The sequence below is a fragment of the Manis pentadactyla genome, chromosome 5 (genome assembly GCF_030020395.1).
Source record: "Manis pentadactyla isolate mManPen7 chromosome 5, mManPen7.hap1, whole genome shotgun sequence".
Lineage (NCBI taxonomy): Eukaryota > Metazoa > Chordata > Mammalia > Pholidota > Manidae > Manis > Manis pentadactyla.
In genome coordinates this window covers 59,047,613-59,071,912 of record NC_080023.1, presented here as the reverse complement: position 1 = coordinate 59,071,912, position 24,300 = coordinate 59,047,613, and the positions used below count along the sequence as shown (strand labels likewise).

Here is a 24,300-nt window from a genome sequence, read left to right as displayed (position 1 = left end):
CTCAGCCTGCTGTAAAGAAATGAATAATCTAGGAGCCATCTTTGACTCATCTACGTAACATTTGTTTGTCTTCTAGAATCTATCATTTATGACAAGGTCAACTTCATTTGTATTGCTTCTCTTTATGCAGAGTATCCATTTTTTTCTGGCTGCTTTTTAAGATTTTTTTCTCTTTATTTTTTTTGTTTTATTTGTTAAGCAAACTATGCTTAGTTTGTGATATGCTTAGTTTGTGATGTTCCTTGTATGTATCTGGCTTGGGGTTCACCAAGCATCTTAGCTCTGTAAATTGATGTTTTTCACCAAATCTGGGTTTGTTTATCCCCCCATCTCTCACTTCTCTACTCCTAAGACTCATTTACATGTATGTTAAACCAGTTGAAATTCTTCTTAGGCCTTATTCATCCTTTCATGATCTTTATTTTTCCTTTGTTCTTCAGATTCGATCATTTCTACTGAGCTGTATTTAAGTTCACTGACTGTGTCTTATGCAATCTCCAGTCTGTCATTGAGCCCCTCCAATAAATTTTTCAAGTCAGATGATATGCTTTTATTTTCTAGAATTTGCATTTGGTTCTTTAAAAAAAAAATTTCCATTTCTCTGCTGAGATTTCCATGTATGTTAACTATTATGTCTACCTTTTCCTTGAAGTTCTGTGTCTACGTGTTGTCTCCATTACTGGGCTACTTTTTTTCTTATGAGTCTTGTTTTCCTGCTTCTCAAAATTCCTTTTTTTAAATGTACACTGGACATTATGGGTGATAAGTTGTAGGGTATTTCATTTCTGTTGCTTCCCTTACCTGCTTTTGGGTTTTGTTCTGGCCGGCAGTTATTGCTAAGCTCCTTCTGATCCTAAGGCCTGGTTTATTCTTCATTAGGGCTGGCTTTTTGGTGCCGTAACTGAATACCTGAAGTGTTAGTGAGGCCTCTTCATTCTGGATGGATAAGAATTCCTATGTCAACCCTGCCTGACCTCAGATATCTCCCAGTCCAGAGGCACCCACTTATTGATATACAGCGTGGTTTTTTGGCCTGGGCATGCACAGACCACCCCTCCATCGAACACATCAGCCTTTTGGGCCACCTTACGAAGCTCCCTGTGGGGAGAATGGAAGTTCCCGTGGCCAGAATCCTCATCTGACCCTAAACTACTTGATGATGTAACTGGCCTACTGCTAGGCTAACTGTTCTCACACCCGTAGGCAATAAGCTATTATTGACACAGTCACTATGTAGAGAGCTCTGCCCAGTCCTCTGGGCAGAGGCGGAGATGGAGATGGATTATGGACCTGCAGACTGCTGGATACAGATGTAATTCTAGTGCTTGGCCTACCAACGAGAGAATAAAGCCGGGTATAAACCTTTTTACCCCAAGAACGTTCCATTGTCATTTCTCTGTCTCACTGAATCTATAGTGAACTTGCCCAGGGCTGGAATCCTCAGACAAGACACCCCTCTTCTTTAGCGCCCTGCACTGCGTGTTCCAGACTCCACTTTCCCTCTTCTTGGCTCACACAGGAAGCCAGGACCTTCATCCTCTCTTCTCACAGGGATCGTTGTCCTTTGCTGCATTACTTGTGGCCAAAAAAAAGTTCCCTCATGTATTCTGTCCAGTTTTATCGTTTTTAATATCAGGAATGCAATTCTATTACTCCTTCATGGGTAAAAAAGAAGATATTTAAAAAATACTGTTGGATTCTGTATACAAGTATTTATTGGCTTCTCTATAAAAGATATTTTACTAATCTAAAACCAAATCTTCTCACTCAGTTGCAAGGTTTTTTTTCCCTTGGAAAATTATTTCCTTTTGGTAAAGTGGTCATTCAGATCTTTTTCTCATTGTTAAAGTAGGTTATATTTTTGCTTTTGTTGAGTTTTAAGAGTATTTATATATAGTTCGTATAAGTCCTGTGTGAAATACATGATTTGCCAAATATTTTTCTTCTAGTCTATAGTCTCTTTTCCTTATCTTAGTAGTGTCTTTCACAGAGCAAAGCACTTTATCTTTATTGAAGTCTAATTGATCAATTTCTTCTTTAATGGATCAAGATTTCGGTTTTTTATAAACTTTTTTGCCTAATCCAAAATATTTTTCCTTTTTTTTTTTGGTAAAAATTTTATAGTTTGACATTTTGCATTAGGCTTATGAACCATTTAAGTTGATTTTTATATAAATTCTGTGTGATAGGTTCTTATTTTTGCATATGCATGTCCATATATATTGCTGTGTAACAAATTACCTCAAATTTAGTGGCTAACACAAAGCAACATTTATTACCTCATAGTTTCTGTGGATCAAGTATCTGGGAGCAATTTAAATGGCTAGTTCCGGCTCAGGGGAGTGCATAAACCTGCTGTCAGCTGTGGCTAATGACCTTAAGGCTCTACTGGGGAGATCCGCTTCCCAGCTCAGGCACACAGCTGGGAAGGCCTCAGAAGATTGCTCCTAAGCTTTTTCATGGGCAGTTGGGTGGGCCTAGATTCTTCACTGTGTGAGTCTTTCCACGGGCTGCTTTAGTGTCTGTGTCACACAGCAGCTGGCATCCGCTAGAACGAGTGATGCAAGTAAAAGAGACAGAGTGCAACCAAGACGAAGTCTGTCTTTCCTAACCTAATCTTGGAGGTGATATCTTATCACTTCTGCTGTTGTCTTTTTCTGAGAAGCAAGTCACAGAGTCCATCCCACATGGAAAGGAAGAGGAAGTAAGCTCCACTTACTAAGAGGGAAGGTATCAAAAGATTTGTGGACACATTTTGTAAACCACCACAAGTCTCCAAATGTTCTAGCACCATTTGTTGAAAAAGCTGTTCTTTCTCTAAAAATGTCTTTTTCATCTGTGTCAAAATGTCTTGACAGTGGGATTCAGCCCGGGCAAGTTCACTCTTCATTCAGGGAGACCAAAAAAATGACAATGGAACATTCTTGGGGTAAAAAGGTTTATACCCAACTTTTTTCCCAGGTGGCAGGTCAAGCACTAGAATCCTGTCCACCTCAGAGTAAGTCTGCTTGCAGCAAGCCAGTCTCTATCTCTGGGCCTCTCCATCCCTGGGCCTCTCTGCCCCAGAGCCATCTCAGTTTCTGTCCTCAGCATTGCCACAACTCTGGCCTCTGCTCTCCTGCAGCCGTGCAGCCCAGAGCACTGGGCAGAGCTCTTTATATATAGTTACTGTTAATGTATTGCCCACACATGTGCAGTGAGCAAGCCGGCCAGGGTCAGGTGAGAATCCTGGCCACAGGAATTTTTGTTTTCTTCATACAAAATTAATTGTCCAAATTTATGTCCAAGTTTATTGCCTAAAATTAGCTGGACTGTCATTCTGTTCCATAGGGTAGGTAATTTTGTAGCAAGACTGTGTACTAATCAAATTTTATTAAGTTTGAATAATTGGAGATCAGATGCTCTATTTTGCTCTTACATAATCGCACTGCATTATTTTCCAGTGCCACAGGCATCTGGTCCCAGAGCCCTGCCATTTAACTGCCATGATAGACCAGGTGGTCTATCTCAAGGCTTTGCCCGCAGATAGTAGTGTGACCACAGGGAGTAGCATGGGCTGGAGCTGTCAGAAGGAGCTGGGACAGGAGTTGTGGACAAGCAGTGCTGTATCATCATGACCTTTCTCTTCCTCTCTAAAGTACAGGAACCCTGGTTGGGAGCCCTGGAACACCGTGGCTAGGCCATCTGGGGCTGAAATCATTAGACAGTTAGACATCTGGCTAGAGTGTAAGGGTTGGTGCTGGACTTTTAATGCTGTTTTAAAACCAGAGATTAAGGGAAGAAAGGGAATAGAACCCAATAACCAAATCCTTCATACTAGTGGGTTTAGTATTACTCAATTTCTTAAACAAAAGCTGTTTCTAAAAGTTTAAATACCAATGAATTGAACGTTTCTCCCTTTGTATAATAGATATAATTTTATAAAAGCTACATGGAAGTTAATAAAAACATTTTTCTCAAAAAAAAAGAGTGCTTTCTCCCAAACAACATTAAAAAGCAAATAAAAAACTGAGAATACACTTACAATGCTTATTATTAAATGGATTACTATCCTTATTGAGTAGATTATGTATACCAAGTAAAGGGAAGATGGCGTGACATGAATGTGCAGTGTGTAAGAGATAAAATACAAGTGACTAATAAACTTAGGAAAGTTAAATTTGCTATTTATCATATAAATTAAATTTAATTTTTATAGCAATGAAAAAATCTTTTTGTCCATCCAATGAATAAAGTTGTTAATCATATAATATGTAGTGTGGAACACTTTGATATGCTCTCATTATGAAAGTAATAATTGGTTTTACTATTCTAAAGGAGCATTCACCAGTCTATTTTAAGAACTAAAAAGTGCCTGTACCTTTTAGTCCATTAGGAAAATCAGAAATCACCACAAAGGTAGGGACAAATTATAATCAATACAGATATTAACTAATAAGTAAATGGTTAAATGATGTACAGTACCATTAGGATAAAACACTATGCTGACGTTTAAAAGTATGTTTTCAAAGAGCATTATCCTGAGAAATGTGTGACTCATTGTGAAATAAACAAAGCTAGAAAAGTATGTTTGCACATGCGTGCACGCACACACATGCACACTCACACACAAGCAGATGCACACACATGCAAATATCCTGAGGGTATATCCCAAAATAATAGAAGTGACTCTGGTTTTCTTTGGTTTAGTAGATTTATGGATGATTTTTATTTTCTTTGTATTTTTCCATAATGTGTATATTTTCTGGAAGGAACATTATTATCTTTATCATCATAACAAAATAGTTGTTTTAAAGAATAATTTTTAAATGCACTAAAGAGATATATAACTTAAGGAGCCTATAGAAAATCTTACTGTAAAGTTATTTTTATAATACAAATTCTTACTCCTCAATGTATTTTAAATATTTTTTATAGTCAAAGGTTTAATATATTTGCATTTTTTTTCTTAAATAGCATACATACACTTTCATTGATAAAAATATCATATTCTTAGAAACTGCTTGAAAGTCTTCCAGTTTTAATAAAAGAGCAATATTCTGAAATATTTGTAATTTTTCATTCAGAATTTAAAATTCTCAGGTGACTTACATATGTATTCCATGTGTATGCTAGATCATACCTCAGGAGAATGATACCCGCTCTAGTCTGACATATAAGTACATCATCCACGAAGACTCAGCACCTACAATCAACAACAACAATGTCATCCAGGAAGAATTAGACACTTTTGAGTGGGCTTTGAAGAGCTGGTCTCAGTGCTCCAAACCCTGTGGTGGAGGTAACAACCGAACACATTTAGTACGTTAAAATGTCGTGCATATAAAAACAGTCTTCTTGCTTCTCTACCTTAAGGATTGTCTTTAACTGAGGTCTCAGTCTGAGAAATACCAAACATAACAGCTACAACATAAATGCAAAGGATGTTTACCGAAATCTCAGAACCCACAAAGCATAAGAATCCATTTGTAACAATGGTAGATCTTCTTAGAATACTGTCCCCCTTTTCCCATGGGGTTCTTTTTGACTCATATTCATATAATGGTACCTTTAATCACTTTCTGTTCCCAAGCTGTTCTCTGGTTCTTGCCTTTCTTCTCTACTTCTACTTTCCACACCTATGCATTCCTTTATCAGTGCTAATAGTAAAAGAGTTGCTAGTTGCAGTATGTAGCAGATATTGTTTTAAATTTTTTATATATTAATGTATGAATACTCACAATGGCTCTCAGAAGCTGGTACTGCTATTATCTTTATTGTACTGATTGGGAAACTGAGGCACAGGGAAGATAATGCTTAGACCATAAGATACAAACCCAGGTAGTCTGGCTTCTGAACACATGCTCTATGTTCTGAATACTATGTTATGATTCCTCTCTGCCCTCTCTAGAGAAAATCCACTTAGCTGGGCTCAGAGCTTTTTCATTTCCCCTATCACCATCCCTCTAGTTCTGAGCAAAAAATGCTCCAGACCTGAGCTGGCTTAGAGGGAATCCTCCCAACAGGCAGGAGAAGACAAAGGGCTCTCACAATGATCATACTGAATAACTAAGAACAAAAGAAAAGTATTTGTAGTAGGCAATTCTTGTGTAAACCATTCGTTTCATAATTTTAAATTCAAGGATATATCTCTAAAGTGTGCTTTTATTTGGGGGGCATTAAATGTTTTTAGTTAATTATTTAAAATGACACTTAATCCATTACAAGATGCTTATTTAATTTGGATCCTCCCTTCTGCTGCATATGTACTTGGTCATAAGATTTGTCAGTAAGCCTTTTTAATATCTACCACACCTATTCCTTCCTCACCTTCATGATTTTGGAAGGGAAGATTATTGTAAAAAGTGTCTTAACTAGTTAACTAACTTTGATTTCCTCTTCTTCCTTTATTTCCAGGGTAATCTTCCTTGAATAAATGAGTGAATGAATGAATGAATGAAATTATGTTATTTCCCTGATTTAAATCCTTTAGTCTCCTAATGTGTTGCCCTGAAGACACAACATAATTTATGAAGTAGTCTTGCCCCAAATGAATAAACTGAATCTAATCATTAGGATAAAATTAAATTATCCAAAATTGTGAGACATTTTACAAAACAACTGCCCTGTACATATCAGAAATATTAAAGGTAAAAAAGAAGCTCAAAAACTCTCTCTGATTAATTCCATGACAGCTAAGTGCAATGCATGATCCCTGATGGGATAAATGTTGCTATAAAGAGCATTATAGGGACAATGCACACATTTTGAATGATGGTCTCTATATTAGATAATACTATTATATCTGTGTTAAATATCCTGACTTTAAAAATTATTTTGTGGTTACATGAGAGAATGTGCTTGTTAGGAGCAATATGCTGAAGTATCTAGAAATGAAGGATCAGGAAGTCAGCAAAATTTTACATATATATTATAACTAATATATTAAATATATAAAATACATATGTGTATATATCAAATACGGTGACATGGTAATGCAAGGTTAATCTAAGTGCAAGGCATATGTTTATTGTGCATTTGTTACTATTTTGTAGGTTTGAAATTTTTCAAAATAAAAACTTACTTACTTATTTGCAAATGTCAGAGTTGGTGTTTGGAGAGTCATTCAGTAACCCCCTATGAATTTCAGGATAAAGTCCAAACACTTGTCTGGCACCCGAGGCTTGTAAGATTGGATCTTTTCCTATTCCCACCCACTTCACACATGAAACATCACCCGTTTAAAGAGATGTTCAGTTTTCTATACGTCATTTCCTTTGCCTGGAGTATTACCTGAATCTAATTTACATTCTCTTTGCCCAATACTATTTGAACTTTAAGATTCTGCTCAAGGAAGTGCTAGTCCTGTAAGTGGTCCCTGCCCTTCCCCTCTGTGTTCCTTTGGTGCCCCCTATAGTAAATAATTTACATAGCTCTATAAAAATCCTGTGTCACTGGAGGTGGTCATAGTGGATTTCAAATCTGTCCCTCACCCTAGACTGTGTATAGGTAGGGTCTAGTTATTTAGCAACTGTGCAATTGCTATTTAATAATTTGTAATATTTATTAAATGTAGGTTTTAAAAACATAAGGATTTTTGTTTAATTTGCTCCTGGACTTTCAGCACCTAGAACAGTAACTGGCTTATTATATGCACTTAATAAATATATTTGTTGAATGAATCATCATGTATATAGCAGAATGAATAAGTGATTAAATCTAAAGAAATCTATTTCCTTTCCAGGTTTCCAGTACACTAAATATGGATGCCGTAGGAAAAGTGATAATAAAATGGTTCATCGCAGCTTCTGTGAAGCCAACAAAAAGCCGAAACCTATTAGAAGAATGTGCAATATTCAAGAGTGTACACATCCACTGTAAGCAGTTATTTTAACATCATATTCTGAGGACAAAATAATAGTGATTTAAAGTCTGTAGCTCTTCTTAGTTTTGATTTTATTTTAATGAAAGCTAATACATGAACCTGCTTCGTCAATCATCTCACAGGAACTATACATCAAGCCATGGTTTCCTGACCTTTGCTATATGCCTGCTCTTCAAAAGCAACCTCTTTCAGCTTCATGCTTCTTTTGATCTTTTGGTAACTCCTTCTTTCCAACTGTCTAACTAAAATGTTTTTGCATCCACTCCTTGACTTTCTGGAGGAGGAAGAAGTTTTAAACATGTCTATTGAATTTCCACTGTGGAAAGTGAAGCATTTAGCATTCTTTTACAATCCTTCCCCAAGGGCACACCCATAGCCCATACTTCTTCCTTCCCCAGTGCTTCCAATATCAATATAACTTGTCTTTTCCTAATATTAATATTCAGAGTTTATATTAACAACATGTATCTCTCTCTGTACGGTTGAGTCACTTAGTATGCTCTTATTATGTTTCTTCTAGAGTTACTGAATTTCTTGATTTTTATTTTTGTTTTCTTCTACTCTTCACTAATTTATCCCCCAGCTCTCTTCCATGAGTATCAGTATCCTCTAAGCAGGAAACACCCAAGGTGCATATCATTTGCATCTCAGAGACATCTCTCAGAGAGCTCTACGTGTACCAGCTCTACAGAGCTTTCATCCTGAGATTTTTTATACCACCCTCTTAGGGACAACTACTGCTTGTCTCTTACACTGGAATTCCTGTTTCCTGCATTGTTGACTTATCTTTTTGTATGTTCCTTTATTCTGATAGAGCATATCTTCTAGTAGCTTCACCAAAGTATACACAAAGTTAAGAAAATTTATATAAGAATTGAATTCTTATACACTGAAGAAAAGTATACAAGAGGTTGAAGTATGAAGGTTCGCAAGCATTCCTTCTTCTGCCCTCCCTTTGGATCACTGGACACACACACATGCTCATACAGTTCCAAACTATTTTTTCTCTTAGAATTGTGGAACTATTGTTTCATTGTTTACTAGACTCCGGTATTGCTGTTGAAAATCAATTTGCCATTCTGATTCCCAGTTTTTCTGTATGACCTATTTTTGTTTGTCATCCAAAGTTTGTAGGATCTTAGTGTTCCCAGTGTCGTGAAATTTCACAGTGATGGAATTGCCATGGTTCTCATCTTTTCTCATCCATCATGCTCTGTTCTTGTAGACTTTTTAAAACCAAAACCAATTACCTTTCATCTCTGGGAGCTTTTCTTGTATTTTTTCTTTCAAAACATTCCCCTATTTTTTTTTCATTGTTTCTTACTTTCTGGGATATTTGTAATTAATTTCCTAGACAGATGTCATTTTTTTTCTTTCCTATTATTTATTGTTCCACCTGCTGGATTTTTTATTTTTACTATTATATCATTAATATCCAAGATCTTTAATATCCAAGCACTCTGTTTTGTTTCTCAAATGTTCCTTTTCCAGTTATTTGATTCTTATTTCACAGATGTAATAGATTCTTTTATCTCCTTTAGGATATTAAAGATCATTTCCTTTTTCATGCATTATTTCTTTTGAGTTTTTTTCTTCTGTTTGTATTTTGAACTCCTTTGTTATTTGCATTAAAGGCTTTCTTTATTTGATTTTGGCTGTTCAGACATGTATAAGAATGTAGCACTTAAAAGGCTGATTGGAAGCTTGCTTTATGGAAGACTTGTTTGCTGGTGGGCTTCACTGTAAGGTGAACTGACTGGGCTATTTCTTTGGTAAACCCCCAGTTATTTGTATATTGAAGTCTTTTCTAATGAAATGATCAGGTTCCCAGAGCAGAAACGATCTCTTGCTTAGAGAGTATAAGCCTATTTAAAAGCTGTTCTGGATGTTGTACACGTATAGGCAACTAGGGTCATCTCACCATTCCATATTTGGATTTTTATAAAACCTTCTGTCTTCCCTATGGTCTCTTTCTCTGTTGTTTCTTGACTGTGTCTTGTCTACAAGTTATAAGTCTGGCTTGCTTTCCACAGAGGATAAGTCTTAAGTCTTCTTCTGGGTTAGAGGAGGTACAGTCACCTGGAGGGGTTAAGGGTCAAGAGATCTCAATGCTTCCAGACTGTCCATCAGTTCCCCTGTTTGCAGCCATGCCTTCACCCATACTTCCATGTGAGGCCACAATCGCTGCACATTTTTGAAGTTCTGTAGTCAAGTCATTTTGCTTATCAGCTTCTATTGCTGACTTAAACTTCATCATTCTTAGGTCTGCTGAGTTAGCAGCCATATGTCCAACTGCTTTCCAGGTTCCAAAATTTTGGAATTTTATCTTGTGATAGCTTCTTTCCATTTTTTTTCTTTTTATGCCTTTGTGGGTTAATGCTATTGTTCTCCTTTGTTGTCATTCTAGGAATTTCAGGACAGAATAAAGGTAACCTGAAGTGTCTATGACCATAAAGTGTATACTTCTCATATAATAATTTGTCTTCAAATGAGAGTCATTATCGAGGTGTTCAAAACTAAGTACAATCTATCAGTCATCACAATATAGTCTACTGCCTGTTTGACAAACTAAGACAGTCTTAAACTGAGTAACAAAGACTCCCAAGGTTTTAGCATGGTTATTTTGGTGCCCTGTAAATATGGAAAGAAAAAAATTGAAGAGGGGCAGTAACTTTGGAAAGAGTAAATAATATGCCCTCAATTACATTTTGACAGATTGAGTCACCAGGTAGACTCAATGGTGACATCCCTTTGGACCTGGTAACCACATGCAATGGGGAGTTGTCTGTAATATTGTATCCACAGTGGACTCGGAGAGTGCTGAGGGCACTGACATTGCCATTAGAATTTGGGACTGTCCCTTGGTAAATCTTTTTGAAAGATCTGTTTGGAAACTTAGTTCTGTCAGGTGCGTTCAAGCCCTGGATGCCTACCTCTGCCTTTTCGTCAGGGCCAATATGAAGAACTGAATATTCCAAGCGGAATAGATATGTCAGGTAGCCTCCACAGCAGCAGTTGTAGAAATCAAACAGTCATCTCGGTTAGAAGGGTAAAACATGAGTAAATGCATGATTTCATGAGAAAACAGCAACAGTCGTATCAGCCTGTCTTAGCAAACATCAGATGGATTCCTTTTTTGATTTCCTTTCAGATGTTTAACACCATTGAGCAATCTGGCTGAGAATGAGCTGGTGTGTTTTTGAAAGCTACCATCATACCCGAACCTAACCAGACAACTTTAAGATGCATTTCAGAAACCCCCTGTTGATCATACTTTAGGAATGGAGGTTTCAGAGACCCCAGGAGACAGAAAAATATGAAGGCATTAAAAATAGAAGTGTCAGGCCTATTATTGTTAGTAAGTTTTAACACTTTAACTGATTGATGCATCTGTTTTTCTGGAACTGCTCCCTGAACCGCCCTAGGCCCTGTGGGCTGCACATTGCTCAGAGAGCAGAAAGGTCTAGGCTTGCGGTGCAGGAAGGTGCCTGGCCCTCATGCCAGTGATTGTGTTCAATCTTACCCCCACACCTGCAGCTGGGTTGCAGAAGAGTGGGAGCACTGCCCCAAAACCTGCGGCACTTCCGGCTACCAGCTCCGCACGGTCCGCTGCCTTCAGCCGCTCCACGACGGCACCAACCGCTCTGTGCACAGCAAGTACTGTGTGGGGGAGCGTCCCGAGAGCCGCCGGCCCTGTAACAGGGTGCCCTGCCCGGCCCAGTGGAAAACCGGGCCCTGGAATGAGGTGGGTGTGTGAATTCCACGTGCATGTGTTTGTGTGTGTGTCTGCATGTGAAGCATATTTTAATTTGGCTTAAATATCAGGTAGGCTTTGTGTGAATTGAGAAACGGTCATGTATTTTGTAATCATTAAGCACCTGGAGGTGTTAGGAAAAATTTGTATTTTACAGTAGTGTTTGCATTTAAGATGAGTTAGTAGGGGCAAACCATGTTTGGGTGTTTGTGACATAGAGGAGTCTATGGATGACTGATCTTCTGTCTAATATCTTTGTTGACTTCCCCATGCCTACAGGATCAATTCTGAACCCCTGACACTGCAGGCAGGGCCTTGCCCTGTTTGGCATCACAGTAACTCTTTTTTTAATTGAGGTGTAAGTGACATAACATTATATTAGTTTTAGGTGTACAGGGTAATGATTTGATGTTTATATATATTATACAAACATTTATACAAATGTTTATCACCATAATAAATCTCTTGCTAACTTCTCTTATTCTTTCTTTATTCCAATTCATTATCCCAATTTGGGTAAACTTCTCACTGTTCCAAAGAGACCATGTTTGAGCCTCCTACCTTTTGGCTGGCTGGCTCTGCCCCCTCCTCCTACCTAACCATCTCCCCTTTCCACCAAGACTTATTTCCATGGTCCAAAATACCATCTTCCAGTGGGTGCCGATCCTTCAGTCCTCCTGCATTCCAAGGCAGAGAAGCCCACCTCTGCATGCCACTCACAGCAGATGTCATGACTTGCCTTGGAGTCTGTGCTTGCTACTGGTCCGTGCATTTCTCAGGAAGTGTGTGCTTTGCTTCCCCCTTACCCAGCCAGTGCCAGTCCAAAGGTGGTGTTTGCTGACCTGCTTTCTCAGTGTGGCATTGTCTGTATTAACCCCATGTTTTTGGTATTTCTAAAGATTCAAAATGAGTCATCATGACATCATAAACAAAAAGCTTATAGGAGGAAAAGGCATCAAAAAACAGACAGCATGGAGGAAGTGGAGAGCAAGCCAGGAAGGAAGGAATGGGCAGGTGAAAGGTCAGCCACCAGAACCATCATGATAACTCACAGCCTGTTCTCCCCGGGGGCCTGAACGAGGGTCCCTCCTCTGCAGCTCCTGCCCAGAGTGACAGAATAGACATTTTTGGGCTTAGGTTTAGAGCAGTTAGCCCTTTCTTTAAAGAGATTAATTTGTAGGAATGTAGTAATAGGAGTTCCAAAGAGGTTGAATTAACCAAGGTAGCATGTCAGTAAATTCTGCCATCTGTAAGGAAGGTAAAAGAATGGGGAGGTCAGTAATGGCTCCCTGAAAATAGACACTTCTAGTGTTTTTAGAAACTGTGCAGGTATTAACATCATAATAATGGTTTCTTTCATATCAAATGCTTATTACATGCTAGGCACAATTGCTCATATACATTGTCTCCTTTGCCTTTGTCAGTCCTATGAGGTAAGTGTTATTATTCCAGCTCTCAGAAAAAAAGCGGTGTGCTCTGGCCGGGTGATGATGGAGCCAGGGTGTAAACCTATGCTTATCTGTCTCCAAAATACTGTGCAACACTGCAACCACAGAGGAAGAACTCCAGAACTACGCATGGGTGCATGTGTGCGCACTCACAGGGAAAGGAAGAAAGACAGCGTTGGTGAAATCGATGTCTGTAATCGCAGCCTTTGTTTCTGCAGTGCTCAGTAACCTGTGGTGAAGGAACAGAGGTGAGGCAGGTCCTCTGCAGGGCTGGAGACCACTGCAACAGTGAAAAGCCAGAGTCCGTCAGAGCTTGTCAGCTGCCTCCCTGTGATGGTAGGTGTGACACCGAGCTGTGCTCTGACAACAGTTTTTAAGCCTTGAAAAGAAGCATTTCCTCACAGGACACACTTCGAATAGATTCTGTTAGCTTATCAAAAAATAACCAAAGAAAACACAGATGAGCTATTAGCCAAACAGGGTTCTTCAAGGTGGGTGTTTGACGCAGTGTCCCTCACCAGTCAATCATCAGGACCACTGCAGCCTCCGTGCCTCCCCCCAGGGAGTAATGCTGGGTGAGGGCCCTGCCATGTACGTGGAGTTTCTGTCCATTTGTGTTTCCAGTAGGAGCGCTTTGATTTTTTTCGTAATTTCACATCGTTGTAAAAGGCATATTATTGCAGGTTTTGGACTATTTTACCAGATTATTCCATTTAGACGTGTGGATAGTAAATGTCATTCACAAAGCCATTTCCAAGAGCTGTCCGTCCAAATGGATACCTTGCATGTGGGCAAAAATTTCCCTAATGTCCTCTTGCTGTTACTGCAAAAGCAGAGTATCTTTTATTTTAAAATATACATCAATTTGCTATTGTACAACAAGTAAAATATAAATTGGACTGTTGCAGTCTCTATTAGCCTGTCTCCCTCGTCCTTCTGGGTTGCTCTCTGCTTACACCTGCGTCCTCTGTCTCAGTCTGTACTGTCAGTGTGCCGTCCCGCCTCTGGTTTCCTGTGTCTCCTCTTGCTCTCACTTGCTGTCATTCGCGGCCTGTATGTGGCTCACTTTCTCTTCGTCTGTCACGCACACTTCTTCAGCCTCTCTTTCTCTCCTCCTCACCCTGTCTGCCTGCCTCCTCCCATCCCCCTCTCTCTCCTGCTCTCTTTCCCTCTATCTACCCTGACTCTCTCCTTTTTCTGCATTTTCCTCTTTCTCTCCCTGACATCTCCCCCACTTTCCTGCCTGTCTGTGTTTCTCTTTCTCTGCCACTTTTCTCTTCATCAGGGTCCACCTGTCCTTTCTCCACCCTCTTGTTGGTCTCCCTGTCTCTCCATCTCCCCACCCATCTGTCTCTCCCTGTCTCTCATCTTCCCCACCTTCTTTCTCTCTTCCTCTCAGCCCCAGTGTCTCTACTCCCTGACTCCGGGTCTGTCTCTTTCTCTTCCTCTCTGTCCTTCCTGTCTCTCTTTCTCAGTCGGCTGTCTCTCTTCTGCCTCACACATTCTCTACCTCTGTCCTCTCATTACCTGCCCGCCTCCCCACCCCTGACCAGCTTCTTGTTAAATGCACTTCTCCTGAGTCTGTGCCCAGTGACAGCTGTGGACATTGCTCTGCCACGCTGGTGAGGCTAGAGGAAGTTGCTTCGTTGGTCTACACCATAAATGAGCCATTAATTGAATATTGGCATCTTCTGAATGGTAATTTCTTATTTTTTTCCCAAGAAAATTGGTAAGACACTATTTTCTCAAATGTCTTATTTTTTGAACAACTTTGAAGCTTCAGGTCTTTTAAACCTCATAATTTATTTCATTGTAAAGTTTCACCAGAAACTTTGGTGGCAGGAACAAATATGACCATGAGGGGGAGACAAAGGACTTATATATTTAATCATTCTCTGAAACGTATATTTGAAAGTTCAAAGCACAAGGCAAAGCCAAAAGAACAAAATTTACCCAGTGAAAAGTTGTAAAAATTACTGTTACCATAATATTTCACTTTTATGTAGGTCTTACTGCCAGGAGGCTAAGCACTTTGTGAATAAGCTCTATTGATCTTAATAGCTGTTAGAGCTATATACGTATTTCTGCAAATAAGCCTAATTGTCAGCAAGAACTGCCTGAATATCTTCCTTTCACCAAAAGAAAATTTTTTTATTGTAAAACAGAGGTGCTAATGAGATGAAATAGCTATGTTAGTGATTCCACATCCTTTTGTCTGCTCTATTGCTCTGAAATCTAGGCCCCAAAGCCAAGTTTAAGAATTTTAAAAAGCCATATTATTTCTACTACTAATCAATCAAGTACTAATTCCCATCAGAGTCTCAAACTGCATTTAGAATCAAATGACCTTTTGAGATAATGTGTAAAACCCTTTTCCTGAACTTCCATAATAATCTGGGCATGGACAAGAAGGCCTTTTAGGTTCCTTCATTTTAATGACTGATTTTATCATGTGAAACTTTTTTATAGGCCCCTTTTTAATTGTATTATTTAATTGTTGTTAAGCCTTTCCCATCTGTTCCAAGGCAAATTACTATAAAGTGAATATACTGCTTTGCTTTCATTTTTTACTCAGAATGTCTCTCCTTTTCTCTCCTCCATGCAGAAGCACATTCTGGCACTAATTAGACCCAGGCTGTAAACTGGTGCCTGCCATGAGGAGGCAAGGTGCTCACACGTAGAGACAGGAGACTCTGACATGGACTCCCGTGAGGACTGCTCACACTTTGAACTGGCCACAGAACAGGACTGTTGGGGGTGATGGGGCCAGAGAGAAAACGGAACATGTAGTCAAATAAGGTTTCCTCACTTAGGATCTAGAGCCTTAAACATATAGGAAGAAGAAATTAGTTTCCTTATTTTAAGATATCGGCATAGAAAAAGTAATTCAGTAATGATGCAGAATTGATATTTGAGGTGAAACCCATTAATATAATTCTTAGGCATTCACAACATAATCAGGTGATTATCTTAGCTAATGTGAAAATTTCAAACATCGTATATATATATATATATACACACACACAAACACATATAAAATAGATCTGTAAATGTCAAGCAAATATAAGTCATTCTACAATTTGGAAAGTAGACATGGTGATTTTATAATCTAATAGGTGATTTTATAATTTGTAATTGGTAATAACTGAAGGGGGTCATTTTAGCCCTCTACTGTCCTTGCCAACTGACCCCCACACTTTTTTTTAACTTTAAGAAAAAAGGATTCTTCAGTTTCTTTGGCAAGTTATATAGCAGGTTCCTTACCTAGCAATATAACAAAACCCAACAATAGATTATAATTTTAAGTGATTATAGTACATAAATGCCACAACTTATAATTTTTGTGTTTATTAATTGAACATGGGATCAGTATTTTTGTGTTGCTCTGTGTGCATGCACTCTGCATAGGATATGCCTGGATGGTTAAAAATAAGTATACACAAACATTTTCATGAGCTCAGCATTTGCATTTTTTGAAATCTAATTCTTGTAATCAATAAAATTTTAAAATAAAAAGAGTGTATACACACATATGTATAAGTGTTTTATGAGTGTTACTCTAGACATATCGTGTTTTATGAATATTACTTTAGTCCTCTTTAAACATAAAGCACTACAATTCAATGAAATTAAGTTTAATAACTGAATTATTCTTAAGGTTGGCACACTACTTATTTTATGCTTTCAAATAACAAATAGTGTGAGAATATCCAATAGCAAACATGAAACTATGCATTTACTCTGGAGAATATTTTTCTAATCAAGATGTTATCTTGATTTTTCTTTTGTTAGTACATTTCTAAGATTTAATTCATTCCAACAGGTCTTTAGTATTTATTTTGATTTTAAATATAAATTTAATGTAGAATATACTCTATTAGAAAGCCAGAAATACCATAAAGTAAAAAAACAGATTGCCCTTTATATCCTAGAAATGTTTGTGGTGAGTAGCCTTGATCTGAAGACTCCTGATGGAGATAAAAACGGTGGTCTTCCCAAGTGCTTTGCAGATAAAGAACCACTTATTTCAGTAAATTCATGTAATGTTCTTTTTTAAAATTGAGATATATAGCATTACATTAATTTCAGGTGTAAGACATGATTTGATATTTATATATATTGTAAAATGATCATCACAATAACTCTAGTTAACATTTGTTACCACACACAGTTACAAATTATTTTTTCTTATGATGAGAACTTTTAAGATCTACTCACTTAGCAGTTTTCTAATATGCACTATAGTATTATTAACTATGCACACCATGTTGTGTGTTACACACCTATGACATATTTTATAATAGAAATTTGTACCTTTTGACCCCTTCACCCATTTCACCCACCTGCAACCCCTCTCCTCTGGCAACCACTGATCTGTTCTCTGTATCTGTGAGCTCATTTTTTTGTTTGATATTTTGTTTCTAGATTCTACACATAAATGAGATCATATATTATTTGTCTTTCTCAGTCTGATTTATTTCAGTCAGCATAATACCATTAAGATTCATCCACATTGTCACAAATGACAGGATTTCATTCTTTTCAATGTCTGAATAATACTCCATTGTGTATATATACATTTTCTTTATCCATTCATCCATTGATGGACATTTAGTTTTTTTTGTATATACTAGCTATTGTAAATAAAGCTGCAATAAACATGGGAGTGTATGTATCTTTTTAAATTAGCATTTTTATTTTGTTCAGATAAATACCCAGAGGTAGAATTGTTGATCATATGATAGTTCTATATTTAATTTTTTTGAGAAACCTCCATACTGTTTTCTGTAGTGGCTGCACCAATGTACATCCTCACCACTAACATTCATATTTTTAATGCAAAGGCTCATGTGGACAACTATCAATGTGAGATTTTACTTAAATCTTTTCATATTGATAAACAATTTTAAATGTTCCCTACTTTTATGTTTAGATGTATGTATTACTTTGTTTTCTTGTAATTTTTGCAGATGAGCCATGTTTGGGAGATAAGTCCATATTCTGTCAAATGGAAGTGCTGGCACGGTACTGCTCCATACCAGGTTATAACAAGTTATGCTGTGAGTCATGCAGCAAGCGTAGGAGCACACTGCCACCACCATACCTTCCAGAAGCTGCTGAAACTCATGGTGATGCTATCTTTAACCCCAGTGACCTCCCTGGATCTCTAGTGATGCCTACGGCTTTGGTTCCTTACCATTCAGAGAGCCCTGCTGAGAAGGAGTCTTTGAGTAGGATCTCTTCAGTGGGAGGTCCAAACGCACATGCTGCTTTTAGGCCACACAGTAAACCTGACGGTGCTAACTTACCCCGGAAGAGAGTTCAGCAAGCAGGAAGTAAGACTCTCAGACTGGTCTCCCCACCCACCAAGAGTGGCCACCTCAGCTCATCTACTCAAATGGCTGCTGCTCCCTTGCTTGCAGCCAGTGATTCAATAGGTGCTTCTCCTCAGGCAAGAACCTCAAAGTAAGAAAGATGAAAAGATTATCGACAAGACACGTCCATTAAGATCATCTACCTTGGACAGAGGAGAAAGTGAACCTGCAAGGCTGGAAATCAAAGGAAAACCTGGATGAGCTCCTTCTCGCATGGTCATACAGCTTATTTAAGGTGGAAATCTCCATAGACTGTCCACTCATTTCATTTGTAGGTAGAAGAACAAGAAGTGCTGGTTCACTTTCTAATTGCTTTCAACCTCCTTTTGTTCTACATGGACTCATTTATTGGAATTCATTGGAAGAAAGCACCAAAGATAATTGACAGAAGGAAAGTAAGTTGCTAAGTGTGTTGGTCACTCTAACACAGAAAAGGGACTGGAACCAATTGTGCATATCAACTGATTTTTTTGTTTTAAAAAAGTTACAGTAAATATAAAAAAGTGCCAACAGTTTACAGTTTAACAAAATATTTTGGAAGTGAAGCAAAGGATTCTTAGACTTATATTCCTATTTATCTATATTAAAAATATTGTATGAGCAAATCTGCAGCTGTTGTGTAAATACTGTATATTGCAGAAATCAGTATTATTTTAAGAGAAGTGTTCTCAAATGATTGTTTACTATATTACATTTCTGGATGTTCTAGGTGCCTGTCATTGAGTATTGCCTTATTTGACATTCTATGTGTTGATTTTCAAAACAGAATATAATGAAGTTAGAATTGCAGCTATTGACAACACAAAGTGTTTTATGTGGTTTTGTTTAATCAACAGTGTGATAACTAAATTACAAAAAAAGGAAAAAACAGATCTGCTGCAGATATACAGATTTCAGGTTACCTATTACCTTCTGTCCTTTAAATAAAAAGGAACAGGAATGGTGTCTTAGTATACTCATGGTCACAGAAAGCAGAGACCAGTAAATGAGCCTGTGCTAGACAAAACTGAAACCCTCTTACCAGGACTTCAGGAGGCACCCCTGAAGTTTCCTATGTTCTTGTGTTGTTTATTTCCCCATTGTTGACATATACAAACAGTTATACTGAATGTACTATAGTAATAACAAAGGAAAAATGTTTCAAGATAATTTGTATGTTCGTAGTTCAGAAGAACATCAATGAACTAGAATTGACACTCAAGTATAGCAGGGTTTAGGGGTGTTGGAAGCAGGTTCAAGAAAGCATTTGTCAGTGGTTTCAGTATTTATTTTCTGCATGATTCATTCCAAATATTCACAACCACAGTGCATCTGACTGCAACAATGTGCTAGTAACTTATGTCATGGTCACCTTACTCACAGTGAAGCCAGAAATGCTCTCTCCAGGGAGTAAGTGTAAAATACTTGTATATAGATTTCAAAACTGAAGATATTTATTAAAAGTTGATTTTTTTCTTGATAGTATTTTTATGTACTAAATATTTACATTAATATCAATGACATATTTTGGTAAACTAGAGAGACATAATTAGAGGTGCATGCTTTGTTCTGTGCATAGAGGAGAACTTGAAGCAAACTACAGCAGCCAAATCAAAGAGCTAAAATTGTACCACTTTGATGTTATGCAGACCTTTGGCATTTTTAAAGTAGCTGATACGAAGTCGATGACTTGGTCCCCTTCAATGAAACATAAAATAGTATGGACTCAGATTGCTAGCTATTTAATGAAATGGTGTATTAGAAATTTTTTTTTAACTTTGTGAAAGAGGTAAGACCTTTATGAATTGTAACCAAAAGAAAAAAGATGTATTTTTTAGGTCAGTTCCTGAACTGTCTAAAAATGTATTACACAAACTGAAGTGTAGATATGTTAACATCTCAAAGCACAGAATGTGCCAGGACTTTTTAACCATTAAACTAACAGCTTCTCGTATTGACTCTATACCTCTAAAGAACTGCTGCTACTGTGGGCAAGACTTTCAAAAGTCAACGAATTAGGTGAATTTCAGATCATAAAACAATCCCTGAGCCTCAAGTAGAAGTCATTTTTTCTTACTGACAATTTCCTCAGAATGAAATCCTCTCTAGTTTGCTTGTGTGTGTCTACATCTGATCCACAGGAGAACACGGGGAAAGTGTTCACACACATACCCTCCCATAAAGATGTACATATTCGTTATACTTCTGATCCTTGAGCTTCCTTTTCTACTAAGCTAAACATTCCTTTTTATCAAAGTGTACACTACTGATGCTGTTTGTTGTATTGGGAGCACGTAGCAATAAAAATTTTAACAAAATACAGTCCTGGCTCCATTTAGAGTTTATCATTAGATTCATCACTGAGTAAAGGACATGTGTTCTTTCCTCCGACAAAATTAAATAGTATCACATTCATTCGTCCTGGGACTTGCTCTAAAGAAGCTCAAATCAGGTGTGACAGTGTTCATAGTTTCACCTGAATGGTGGATCATAATATTTTTTAAGCGAAATGTTTAAAAAACAATAAGCATCGAGGGGTGGCTTTTTGGTTAGGTCTGTCTGACAGAGCTATGAAAGAGGCAGGGAAAATGGGAATAATGCTAGTATGTATGAAAAGGAAAAAGCGGACTCCTATTTTTAAAATGTGTAATCCCAGAGTGGTTTTTGAAGAAAAGCTGCCCACCAGCCTACCAGCTTTGAACCGTGATTACCTGAGGATTGGTAGAGATGCACCACCCATTACTCAGGAGTGCGGGTGTCTCCAAGTCCAAGCTCATTCCACTTGCAGCGTGATGGGCCTGTTAAGTTGAAAGACCGGAATATTGCAGCAAGGAAAGCGACTTTATTTGGAAAGCCAGCAGACCAAGAAGGTGGCAGATTCATGTCCTAAAGAACCATCCTAACTCAGGGTTTATTTCAAGCTTCCTTTATGCTAGGAAAGTGGGAGCAGGAGGGATGGAGGTTAGGGGGTGACTGAAGGCTGCAGGCATCTGGTGCCAGCAAGGGCGCAAGGAGAACTGAGAATCTCCATGTCCTTGGTTAACTGACTCTACGTCTGGTCACGGTGTTTCTATAAATCTTTGACAGGACTGTCATTATTTCCATACATTTCCCTATCTCTTCAGGAGGAGGCAAGCTTCGAGTAAGGAGCTATTTGCAGAAATCTCAAACTGTAAGCAGGATTCCTTTTGATGATTAACCAGCGTACATGCAGGGCTACAGGGCCGAGCTGAAGCACTTTTCCCTATTTTTTTTCTTTGGCCCAAAAGTTAAGGCAGCAAAGAAGACAAATACAGTATGGATACAGAGAGGCTAACCTTTTACATGGGGAGGGAAATGGGACATTACAGAGGAGGGCCTTTCATTTTATCACAGGGAGACGCTGTAGTGCCATGAGTACCAGTTTAAACTGCCGACGCAGAGCAACTCAGGTTTGAACTGTCCCTGCAACTTCATGACTGAATGATCTTGGGGAACCTGACCAGAGTTCAGTTTCCTCATTTGTAAGATGGGAGGCCAAACTTTCAAACATCACTGCATGATTGCTGAGAAATGAGATAAGCTGTTAGCACAGGGCCTAACGCAAAGAAGCTCACAGTAAATACCACCATCACTGTCCTTGTATCATCCCAGGCTCTTTCTCATCTTTTTACTGTGAGCAAACCACAGCTTGCTTCCAGGGCCCACAGCTAATCTGAATCAGGGCCACTATCTCTCACTGATGGTAGTAAAGCACACAGTTTCAGGGATCTGAAGACAAACTATTTCACTTTAACAATTGATAGGAAGGACGAACTCATTAAAAATGATCACCAAGCATCAATTTTGAAGAATTTTAGCTAATTATACCCATGCTCCCTTTATGAACAATACATAGTCAACTTAAGAAGTAACTATTACTTCTGTACTTCTGCAAAGATGGTCAACAGTGCAAAAATGCCCCAGTTTATTAGTAAATGAAGTGTTTCTCATATGTTTACATTTATATACTTTGCTGAAATATCAACAAGTCATTCCTCTGTACTATCTTATATTCCCTTCATGGATAAGCTACTTCATGAATATAAGATAGAAAAAAATCAGTTGAAGAAAGATAAAAACATGGGCAAGACCAAAAGGACATCAGTTGTTAAAAGTACAAGGTTAAAGTAAAACTGCTCAAAATGCAGTAACATTAAAAACCACCTTGGGGTGCACAGGCATTTCAATACATCAACTGGTGCTAGAAAACACACATTTCAGGCACAGATTCTTGGGTAATTCACTTAAAGCTGGAGGCAAAATTTAAAAATTAATTAAAATACTGCCTACCAACCAAAAAAAGCATAACCTAAAATGAATTTATCATCAAAAACACATATTCTAAAAGTAAACAAGGTGCTATAAATTTCTGCTTAATCATTTCAGAGTTCTCCTAAGAATTAGAATTACCCCCTACTTTCTCTCACCTTGATAAGTGGCAGGTGCAAAAAAGTTGCTCTTCTACTTTGTGGCAACAGTAATGTTTGTGCATTAAGACTATGGATTGGAAAGCCTACTGTTTTTCAGCCAATTCACAGTTTCACATAAATTATTGATTTGACGAATTAGGTTTCAACCATTTGATTGTTAACAATTCACCTGGGCTGAGTAGTGTTGTTTTTTTTTTTAGTCCACATAAATACCAAAAATATTCTGATGTCAGGAAACAAAACGATTATTCACAGCCAAGCGTCATCCTTAATCATATCACCAGTGTTAATATCCTGCCCTGCAGAATCACTCCAGAAGCATAAACCAAAATAACAAAGCTCTCCTAAAACCCAGTACAGAATAAACAAGTGGTGCTAAGATTACAAATGTATCTGCACAAAGCACAATTCTTTTCAAATGAGCCTCTAGAGCTGTAAACAGAGGGAGACTCACTACTAGCTCAAGGGTGAAAACAAACCCCTCCATGGGAGAAGATAAAGGAACAGGAGGTCTGCCTTTTATGACAGAGATCAGAGTTCTAACTTGGCGAGAAGTGACAGTACCCCTATTGTGAGCATGGTGCTAATGTCAGACTGCTGGTTTAAATGCTGCATCTACAGCCAACTAATTGTGACTGAAGTGAATTACTTAATGTGCTTAAGGCTTGGTTTTTTCATCTATACAATGAAGATGATGATGCATATTCTTGAAGCTGTTTGAGCATAAAATTATACAATCCAAGAAAAGCAATAAACACAGGGCCTGATGGGCATTAAGTGTTCAATAAAGGTATTTTCTCCAGATAAGTTTTTTAAGGTATTTATTTTTTTATGGATGACAGACCTCAAAACACTGATTTTTTAAAAAAATCTAAGCCACAAGTCCCATCTGCCCAAAAGCATCTGATGTGCCCCAAAGAATGTCGAACACAAAGAAGAAGACAGTTGTGTGAAGTATGCATTTACTGTGGCAGCTGTCTTTCATAATGGGCACAATGTGGCAAATGACGCCACAGATCAAGGGAGCTGCTTTTTCCACGCTTACATCAGGCACCACAAGACACGTCCACAGACTCGCTGCCACTAAATCCTCTTCAAAGGGTGACATGTTTTCAGCAGAGCTCGGGGAGAGGCTCTGGCTGTTACATGCCAGGAAGAAGGGCACACCTATGACTGAATTATAATTGAAGGCCATCTTGCCCTGGATCAGCAAGTGTCTATGTGATCATCTTAAATGTGAGCAGAGTGGGCATTTTGAGAGGTAAAAACCTGAAGGCCACTCTCTGATTTTTCTTTTTTCACCACCAAACCTTCTTAAGCAAGTGACATGGCTTTGCCTCTCCCCTAACCCTCACCAGGCATCACCGTGGATCCCCCTGTAGCCTGTCGTCTATGCCAAGCACATGATAGGAAGAACTTCCTCAGAGGT

The 24,300-nt window shown here is 38.2% G+C and overlaps 1 protein-coding gene across 6 annotated transcripts in view; it reads left to right on the top strand.

Annotated features, from left to right (window-relative positions):
- ADAMTS3 (ADAM metallopeptidase with thrombospondin type 1 motif 3) overlaps positions 1-20,742 on the top strand; it is a 264,699-nt gene extending 243,957 nt beyond the window's left edge. For all 6 annotated transcript variants that reach the window (XM_057502303.1, XM_036878981.2, XM_036878979.2 and 3 more), the window contains 5 exons: positions 5,116-5,281; positions 7,724-7,856; positions 11,402-11,609; positions 13,285-13,402; positions 18,037-20,742. In XM_057502303.1, the coding sequence (XP_057358286.1) occupies positions 5,116-5,281; positions 7,724-7,856; positions 11,402-11,609; positions 13,285-13,402; positions 18,037-18,536 (1,125 nt within the window). In that variant the 3' untranslated portion in view covers positions 18,537-20,742. The remainder of the gene's footprint in view (positions 1-5,115; positions 5,282-7,723; positions 7,857-11,401; positions 11,610-13,284; positions 13,403-18,036) is intronic.
- The last annotated feature ends 3,558 nt before the right edge of the window (positions 20,743-24,300 follow it).